This window comes from Sciurus carolinensis, chromosome 6, assembly GCF_902686445.1.
Source record: "Sciurus carolinensis chromosome 6, mSciCar1.2, whole genome shotgun sequence".
Taxonomy (NCBI): domain Eukaryota; kingdom Metazoa; phylum Chordata; class Mammalia; order Rodentia; family Sciuridae; genus Sciurus; species Sciurus carolinensis.
Genome location: NC_062218.1, coordinates 132880697 through 132891313, shown reverse-complemented (window position 1 = coordinate 132891313; position 10617 = coordinate 132880697). Strand labels below are relative to the sequence as shown.

Sequence of the window (10617 nt, the reverse complement as noted above, 5' to 3'; positions counted from 1 at the left end):
AGGGTCATAATTAATTAGAAAAGTAGGCCTCAATTCAACTCCTTTGCCTTTGATCACAGTGTGATTTATATGGCACCATGCTGGAAAGGTATTGAAGTTCTGAATTAATTTTACTCTGACACTCAGACTTGTCAAGAACTTATCCCCACTATCCACAGTGGATACAAACATTGTAATACAAATGCTTAGTCCCTTTTGCACATTGATCATAGACCCTGAACTAGCAAGCATCTCAAGATGTTTCCACTTCCCACTTTCAAACACAAAAGTAACCAAAACTCTGAGGCCTTTCTAACCAACTAACCAACTGCCTTGAGAAAACAGGATGGGCTTCATAATCCAAGAACTACTATACAAACTTGTATTGATCTCTTTTTCATCTTCTACCCTGAGTTTCTGCCTCTTTCTAATATCTTTTTCAGAGCCCCCTTCACATCCTTGTTCCTTAGGGTATAGATCAGAGGGTTGAACATAGGGGTAATTATAGTATAAAAAAGGGCAACAAACTTCCCCTTACCCTCAGAGTAACTGCCCGTGGGCTGGAGGTATGTGTAGATGGTTGACCCATAAAAAAGAGAAACCACCAGAAGGTGGGACCCACATGTCCCAAAAGCCTTTCTGCGTCCAGCCATTGACTTGATCCTCAGGACTGCACGAACAATGTGTGCATAGGAGCCTAGAATTAGTGCTGCAGGAAAGACCAAGATTATGGCTCGGGCCACAAACATCTTGGCCTCTGTGCCTCCTGTGTCCTCACAAGCCAACTTCAGGAATACAGGCATCTCACAGAAGAAGTGGTTCAGGTAATGGAGGCCACAGAGAGGCATGGCCATCATAAGGCTTGTCTGAATCAGCGAGTTCACGAGGCCTCCCACCCAGGCCGCAATAGCTAGAGACAGGCAAAGAAGAGGGTGCATGATGGTTGTGTAGTGGAGTGGACGACACACAGCAGCATAGCGGTCAAAAGCCATCACCACCAAGAGCATACTCTCTATGGAACCCAGGGCAAGGACAATGAAGAGCTGGGCCACACACCCTCCATAGCTGATGGTCCTGTCAATTCCAGAAAGATTGATCAGCAGCTGGGGCACAGTGCTGGTGGTATAGCAGAGGTCCAGGAAGGAGAGGTGGCAGAGGAAGAAGTACATGGGTGTGTGCAGTCGAGGGTCCAGTTGTGAGAGTGCAATGATGGTAGTATTGCCAAAGAGAGTTAGGGAGTAGAAAATTGAAATAAAAACAAAAAGGATGAGTTCCAGTTGAGGCCAATCTGAGAAGCCCACCAAAATGAAGCCCTCTCCAAAACTGGTGTTGAAACTTCCCATAACCTTGCACCTGCACAAAGAGCAGAAAAAAGTTCAATGGATCCTATGAGGAACATGGATTAAAACATTTCACATCTACCAAATACATCTGAAGTCATATTTTTTATTTTCTATTTTGCTATTCAATTCAGTTCTGTCCAGTCTTCTATTCTTACTCTTTCCTTTAAACTGCAAATCACTTCATTATGATTGATGTCATCTGTGTTTGAACCACAACCCTATTGCCTGTGTGTGAGACGACTTTAGCCAGGATATGATGGATACGATATGTCTTGCTCTGAAAGTACAAATGATGTATTGCCTCCCCCAAGCACTGAGATGAGGACCTAACCAAGTAATGTGGGTACTACTTTAAAAACTCTAACGTATAAAAAGCGGCATTATTATTCTGTGTTCTTTTGCTCCTCTTCTTGGTCTTTTAAGTAGATTGTTTCAATTGATTAAGATCCAGAACTAACCAGGCTGAGATCACAAGTTTAACACCTGTATGCTCATCTGTTTTCTTCTGCTCATGAATATGGTTACCATACCAATCACGGAAGCCCTGCTGGTGACAGATGCAAGTCACATATGTGGTTTCCTTTAAGGGAAAAAATAATTTGCAACAAAATATGTTCCTTAAGATGAGTCATCATGCCTGGAATATCCTCCACCTCAGTCTTTTTGTCCAATTGATAAATACATCCCTCAACTCCCCAGGAAGAGTTATTCTCTTCTCTCTAGGCCAATCTTCTTTGTACAGTTTCTCTTTAGCACTTGTACCCACTGAAAATCTTTTACATGTCTTTGGCCCTCTCCATGCTGTGAGCTCCTGGGTGCTAGAGAGCAGAGTGAGTTTAAAAAATACTAGTATCTTCTCTTATGGCATACAAGAGGTGCTAAATTAAAGTTACCCTTGTTTTTACTTGTTCACGTTAAATAGTTTTTGTTGAGTGAAACATTTGACTCTCCCTTCAAATCTCAAGACGATTCATTTCCCCTCTGAAACTTACTTGTTAAATGCTAACCCACTTTAATAAACTATGATATATAGGCTAGGCATAAGAAGTTGCTGTGAAAGGTTGATATTACTTGTGGTAAAAAATCCAAATAGATTATCAGAAAGTATAAAAAATAAACAGGTGATCAAAAGACACCTAGCATGTACTCGGTACAAACAATTTTGCCAGATTAATTTATTTCTCTTTTTACAGTCTACTAAACTGAAAGATCATCATCAATACATCAACACTAGAATAAGATTCCAATAATGATTTGGATATTGCCCTTGATATTCTTATGGGGAAAAAAATGGAGAAAATGTGAATTATAATAACAAAATGTTAATCTATGTTTGGCTTAACCAACACTCCAAAGCTGTTTTTGTCTTTTTTATTCCTTTTTTTTTTTTTTGTCTGAGCACTGAAGTAGAGTGCAATAATCACAGAAGTCCTTGGTCAGACCCTTTTAGGACAGTTCTATCACTGACCAGTGAAAATTTCACTGAAAAATTTACTTTTATGCATCAGCTTTTTTAGTTGTAGAGAAAATAACTTGTTTCTCAGGATTCTGATTGTAATTAAATTGTTTGGTATATTCTAGAAGCTACAAAGAGTATGCTTTATACAATTTAACCACTTGGCAGTGTCCATGTGTCCATTAGTAATCTCTCATTTCCATGAAACGAGGTCTGGTTAATTAATTCACCATTGTATCCCTGTTTCACAGGTCTGCTTCATTCCCACATTTGGAAATCATGGGAGGATAAAAACTCTCCTTACCTTTATAATTCCTGGAAGTCATTTCCTTCTTTCAATAACATGTGAAAGTTACTGCTCACATGAACCTCGTGTGAACGTTGGGCTTCTTGTAGATCACAGGTACTATCCCTAGCCCTTTATCTCATAACCAGGTGGGATCTGACCCTGGTCAAAATGCCTCAGGGATTAGACAGCACAGAACCTTCATCAGAAGAGTTCCAGGACATGCAGGTGGGGAAAGCCTAATTAGGGGGCACACAAAATAAATAGCAATCCTCCAAATATTGAGGAAAAGTATGATATACAAGCTTTGTTTTATTCCAAGTTCCTCAAATGAAGATAACAGCTTCAAATGTCCATTTCTTCTCATACTTCCCAAATCTATCATTCCAGTAAAAGAATAAAATGATATTAGGCTCAGTTAACTTGTACCTAATGACTCTTGTTTTCATCCCATACATCTCTAGGCAAATTATCCTACAACTTCACATTTAGATAAAAGCATAGTACCCAACACGCTGCACTGGTCAAACAGAATTTTGAGTAATTTTGACAAGTTCTTGTCAGTGAATTTGGATTAAAACGTTGATAAAAATACATGTAATTGAAGGACAATAAAGTCAGTAAGTCATCTGAAAATATCCTGCATGAGAAACAGGTGTTTTAAGTTGAATTTTGGATTAGAAAAGAGGATTCTAAAGACAAACATGATAATTCATATACATAATTAAAGATCTGTCATATGGAAAAAATGATAAACTTGCCTTGTTCTACTCCAAAGGCCCAAACTAGGACCAACTAGTCAATTTACAACGGCAATTATTGTGACTCATATGAGGAAAACATGAACAAAAAGAAATGAAGCAGTCTAAAAATGGACTGCCTAGAAGGGGAGTTGTATTCTGATCACATGTAAGCTTCCTGCTTGTTTGGAAACTAAAAGTGGAACTTTTAGGATGTTGTAAAATGAGTCCTTCTGGGCATGATGGGGCAAGCCTGTAATCCCAGTAACTCAGGAGACTGAGGCAGAAGGATCACAAGTTCAAGGCCAGTCTCAGCAAATTAGAAGACCTCTGTCTCAAAATAAAAAGTTAAAAAGGACCGAGGGTGTAGCTTGTTGGCAAAGTACCCCTGGGTTCAATTCACAGTATCAAAAAATAAAAAAGTTTGCATTAACTGAAAGATTGGGTTAGATGATTTGGTTCATTTCACCCTAATCTATATTTTTCTAAGTGTTTATGTGTGGGGGGAGTGGGGACATGTCTTGGGAATTAAATTCAGGTCTTTGCACATGCTAGGCAAATACTACCTGTGACTTACATTCCCAGCCTTTATATTTTTCTAATTTAATCTAATGCCTTAATGCCCATGGGACACAAAGTATTTTATATTTGCATATTTCATGGTGTTGATTTTCTGCTTTATAAAGATCACTGGTTGCTAAAATTCATGTTTGTGTCTTTGTCTGTATGTTCATACATGAATGAGGTTATGCCTAATCTATTTAAATAATAAAGTTCTTAAGGTCAGAAATCATGTTTACAAGTTTTTTAAAACAACATGCAATGCTATATTCTTCATAAGAGTTCGCCAATTTTTCAATAATGGCTTTTTATAATGGAGCCACATTCCAGCCAGAAATTGTAATTCTCCGAGCAAAGGGAGGAAGTTCCACAGTCTCCTTATTAATCACCTTCATTGCAAGATCATCCATCCTAAATCTGAACTGAATTTCACTTTCTCCAATTATGCCTCATGTGTGGTACTCTTATTAATTTGTGGAAGATTGAACTCATTATCAAAACATTATTCCATGCATTATCAATTGCAATCCACTCTTCTACAGACTCCATCATCTTCTTACCCAGGCACATCCTCTCAAATGAGAAATCAAACAATATCCATCCTTTCACACAAGTCCTCAGGGGGATCTACAAGATCCCTCTATCAAATGTTCAGTGACCAACGTTTTCTACTATAGTTTTCTGGTACAGTCATTTTCTATGACATCTAAGGTCTGAAATTAACAAATACTTCATTTTAACTTTGATTCCCAACCCAGAACATTGTCTCCACCGAGGATGTATTTCTTCCTGTTGTCTATTTTTCCAAGAAGACTTTCTTAATTTATGAAAAAAAAAAAAAAAAAAAAAAACCTCTGACCATGTCTCTAGACTTTGTCACCTGGATCTGATATCTACTATTTACTTGGCATATTAAAGCCTTGGAATTATAGTATGTGAGTACTGAAAAGAATTTCAAAATGGTTTTAAGCTAATCCACACACTTTACATTTAAAGAAAATTTATTTATCCTAAGTTTATGTACTTGGAGAGAAAGAAAACAGGTAAGATTACTTTTTGACATGCTGAGTGTAAATGAGTGGGTGGATGAATAGATAAGTGATGAAAGAGAAAGAATATCAGTGATATATAAATTCTTGCATGAATCTAACTTTTCTATATCCTCAAGCTGGGGAATCAACCCAATGGAACCATTGCTAGTTACCTATAGGAAATTTTCTAGTGATGGATTAATTGTGAAGCCAGAGTAGCCCATCCAGGTAGTTCCAGGAAAGAAAACTGATGCATTTACTTGCTTCAATTCTATTGCTTTCTAAGGCTTTATGAGATACATTGAGGACTGGTAACATCTAGAGATGGCTGAAAGGAACACTTACCTCCTCGTTCCTAACTTTATCTTTAGGGTAGAGGGTGTGGATCAGAGCTACTTTCCCGGAGAAATCATGGTTACATATGGTGTTTTCCTCCAACAGGGGCGTCTGCTGATATTCATAATAGGTTAGAGAATCCTCCCTACCCCTGTGCACACTCTTAACTAACTCATTTGAGGAAGGAGCTAGTGCAATATCAAACCACCTCAGGACTCTAAAGCTAAGTATGTCACTTACGCCCTGGGGCATTGCCAAGGCCTCCTTAAAAGCACTGGAGAAAGAATTGTTTACCAAGGATAACCTTGGAGACCTCTGAGCCCCTGTGTGGCAATTAAAATCAACTGACTGGCCTTACAGTCTTCAAATCTCTCCCTTCCCCACACTGCCCAAACCAAACTGATGTATCCAGCATCCTCAGAACACAGATTCTCCCTTGCTCATGGAACTCTGAAGTCTTGGATTTCCCCCACTTTCCCCACTTTGATCCTCATCCTACCAGACTTCAATCAGACCATTTCTCACTTGGGGCCACCATGGTCACCACAATCTAAATGTCTTTATTCTCTGAAATCTGTGTACAATGCTCATGTTCTCATTTTTATCTATCAGTTAAATATTTATTTCCTTGATCAAAAATTTGAAGTTATGTTTTTCTCTTATACACTATACTATGTATTACTATTTCTTATTTCTTTATACCCTGCTTTTATTCACAGTAAATTTAAAAATAAAATAAATTAATTCATTAGCTCAAACCACAATTTAACACTATTCCATATGCTAGGATAAATAAAAAATAAGATTCAAAATTTTCTATGTACTTTAAAGACATCATAATATGATGTGGGGAAACAGCTCCATTATTAGTTTTATGACTTTGAACAGCTTTATTGACTTGCTTGGGCCTCAGTTTCCCCATAATTAAGATGATGTTACTGTGATGTATTCTGTACCAGTGTTCATGGATTAATAACACAATGTATGTGAGGTGCCTGGTGTGTGGTAAACATGTAGTCCTGGTAGTTAGAAAAGTATAAGTATTTATTCAGTGCCTCCTCTTCGCCTGAAATAAATATAGAAAATGCAATCTCTGATTCCTCAGAAGTCCACAGTCACCTTAAATATTTGAAATCAAAGTAGCAATAGTGTCCCCCTTTACTCTGGGAGCATGGGTAGCATTGTTTAATTTCTGTGGTAAATGGGGGATGTACATATGTGCAAATGTGTAGTTGTACAACCATAAAGAAAAGTATGGGAAGATTCACTCTGAACTGTTTATGGTTATGCTTTTATTAGATAAAAGATGTTGAATATGGGAAGTGAATGAGGAGAGATGGAATTTGCTTCATATAATAGTTTTCCCTTCCATGTAAATAGCATATATGACTTTCAACACCGTTATTGAGAATTCACTCATCCTATGGTTCACACATTTAAAGATGAAATTCCATGATTTTTACTACATTCCTGGAACTGTGCATCTGTCATTTTTTAATATTTCCATTACCCCAAAATGATAATTCATGCCCATTCACAATCTCTTGCCATTCTCACTCTCAACTTTGGGCAAGCACTGATGTACTTTCCGTCTCTATACATCTGTCTTTTCTGAACAGTTCATACCAATAGATCCTTTTTTAGGTACTATTATTTTTTGGTTCTTTTTAGTTATACATAACATTAGGATTCATTTTGAAATAATTATAAAAGCATGGAATATAATTTGTTCCAATTCAGTCCCCAGCATTTCAACCTCCCCTCCCCTTGTTGATATGTGGTATTTTTGTATACCTTCTCCTAGTATAATCCTCTTCCATGTTTATTCAGACAGTAGAATGTATCTGCACATAATTCTTTATATTTCCAAACAGTGTCCATTTTTTCCTTATCCAGTCATCTACTAGTGGCTATTTGGGTTGTTGCCACCTTTTGGCTATTATGAATTGAACTGTTATGAAATATTGTTTTTATGTGCAAATATTGATTTCTGTAATTAAAAAACATCAGAATCAGAGTCAGTATTTTAATGAAAATAATGATAAACACATGTCAAAAGCCTAAAAATATCAACCTTTTCTACAGATGATTCTTCTGTAGAGTTAAAATAGAGGGAGAGGGAAGGGGAAAAGTGAAGAACTCTTAACTTAGTGTAGAGATCACACCACCTGAAAGGAATATGGTAATATAGTAATTGATTTTTAACTGAAATTTTGCTCTTGTATGAAATTCAATAGAATTCATATGAAATCTGGATTTTCTGAAAGACTAAAATATCTGGCAGTACTGTTCCAGAATTGTCACAAATAAAATTAGCAGGAGTTTAGCAGTTGCTACCCTCCTTTGAAGAAGCATGCAGTTGCCCCACCCAACCAATCCCTTTCTCTACATGCCTTCCTTGTACCGTAGATATTGGGATGTGCAACCCTGAGTTCTTCGAGGACAGGAGAGAAAAACCAGGAAATCTAGGACAATATATTAAATTTGGAAGCAACTTTTGAAGCCCTTAGCTGATTCACAGAATTTCTATGCATGAGCATCCAACCATGGATCACAGTCTCTGTGTAAAGTCTCAGGGAAGAGGCCCTCACTACTTCCTAGGAAGCACTTACATTTTCCAATTTTTTCACTTTTGATTAACAAATCATAACCACATATGCATCCACTTATCAGAGAAAACATTCAGCCTTTGGTTTTTTGGGATTGATTTATTTCCCTTAGCATGATATTCTCTAGTTCCATCCATTTACCTGCAAATGTCACAATTTCATTCTTCTTTAAGGCTGAGCAATATTCCATTGTATACATACACCATAGTTTTCTTTATCCATTCATCTGTTGAAGGACTTCTAGATTGGTTCCATGGTTTAGCTACTGTGAATTGAGCTGCTATAAACATTGATGTGGCTGCATCACTAAGGTATACTGATTTTAACTCTTTTGGGTATAGACCAAAGAGTGGGAGAGCTGTGTCAGATGATTCCATTCCAAGTTTTCTGAGGAGTCTTCATACTGCTTTCCATAATGTTTGCATCAATTTATAGTCCCAACAGCAATGTATGAGTATATCTTTTCCCCCACATCCTCACCAACACTTATTGTTGCTATTATTATTGATAATTGGCATTCTAACTAGAGTGAGATGAAATCTTAGAGCAGTTTGATTTGCATTTCTGTAATTGCTAGAGATGTTGAAATTTTTTCATATATTTGTTGATCAATTTTATTTCTTCTGTGAAGTGTTTGTTCAGTTCCTTAGCCCATGTATTTATTGGGATTTTAACAGGAAAAATAGCACTTCATGCTTTTAATATGTTTATGCTTTCAATAAAGCCTTTCTTTCATGCCTTTATGCTTTTCATAAAATTTGTATTGAAAAAATATTGCTAATTAGGACATTGGTCAAATGGTACTCATAGACTGTAATTATTAATGCAAATTTATTTTTCTGTGTCACGATCCCTCTAAACCCAATGGAAATTTTCTTTTCATTGTCCAGGATGAACCCTGAGAAGACTTCACAACTTTTCCCCAACATTTATAGATAACCAGAAAGTCCTTGGACAATTTTAGGCCAAAAACTCAGAACAACTTAATGAACTGTCTGTGACCAAGAAATTACTAAGATGGGAAACCCATAATTAAGACAAAATTCCTTTAATTCTGAGTGTGAAAATCTTTCCCCATTCTACTATATATTTATAACTACAAGATAAATATGAACAAATGGGTCATAAGTGAAAGTCACTGGTCACTGACCTCCTCAGATAGTTCTCCACTTGGTAGGGGTTGAGGGATTCATTCATTTAATTGCCATACAGAATCATGGCATCAACATATCACCCTTTAATCACACATTCAAAGAACAACCTCTGTGTCGTTTCAAATATTTTGCCACTTCAAACAATGTGGCATAGAGCATTTTTATACACAGCTGTTGTGACTATGAAGAATTTTTTCTAAATGGTTTATCACAGTCAAATATGAGTCAGAAAATACAAGTATCTTCAACATTAAAAGATACTCAAAATTGCTGGAATTTGTCTCATCTCTATCCTAACAAAATAAAACACAAGCAAAAACACTTTAAGTGTTTATTATTCTGATGAGTATGAAATTGTACCTCCTTGACATTTTAATTTGCATTTCACTGATTATAAGTGAGGTTGAACATTTTTCACATTATTTATTGTCCAATTTTCTCTGGAATCATCTAAATACATATTTTTCTATCTTATTGGGATATTTTTGCTTTTCAACAAGACTTGTAGATGAATTTTATTTTGTGCATATTAATCTTCTACTGATTAGGCATACTGAAAACACCTCTGAATATCTAGCTTGGTTTTTACTTTATGGGGAGTATGTGTATATGTGTGTATGCACACTAGCATGCACAGACATGGATTTGTGTCCATGTATGTTTAACATCAATCCTTTCCTTTAAGATGTGTCTTCTCAAAAAATGAATTTTAATACCTGTACACCCATTTCATTGTGTCCTATTCAAAATAGCTAAGATATGGAATCAGCCTATGCACCCACCAACAGATAAATGCATAAAGAAAATGTAGTACACATATACAGTAGAATATTATTCAGCTATGAAGAAAAATGAAATTCAGTTACTTGCAGGAACATAAATGGAACTGGAAGACATGCTAAGTGAAGTAAGCCAAACAGAAAGACAAATACTGCATGTTCTTTCTCATTATGGATGCTAAAAATGTCAACCTAAAAGTAGAATACTGACTACTGGAGATTGGAAAGGGTGTGGGATTGAGGCAGAAGGAGGGAGGTTGTTGGATTTGATCAGTGCATACTATATGCAGGTATGGAAATATCACACTGAATCCCATTAGTATGTATAATTAATATATTTTAC

General features: G+C 36.5%; 1 protein-coding gene across 1 annotated transcript; it reads right to left on the bottom strand.

Moving 5' to 3' along the window:
* Positions 1 to 383: 383 nt before the first annotated feature.
* LOC124987173 (olfactory receptor 10-like) lies at positions 384 to 1322 on the bottom strand. The gene has a single exon (XM_047556196.1). It carries the CDS (start codon positions 1320 to 1322, stop codon positions 384 to 386), a length of 939 nt encoding a protein of 312 aa, XP_047412152.1.
* Positions 1323 to 10617: the final 9295 nt, after the last annotated feature.

Bases quoted from the DNA above. Each gene is read 5' to 3' on its own strand.
- LOC124987173 (XM_047556196.1), bottom strand. From the start codon at position 1,322: ATGGGAAGTTTCAACACCAGTTTTGGAGAGGGCTTCATTTTGGTGGGC.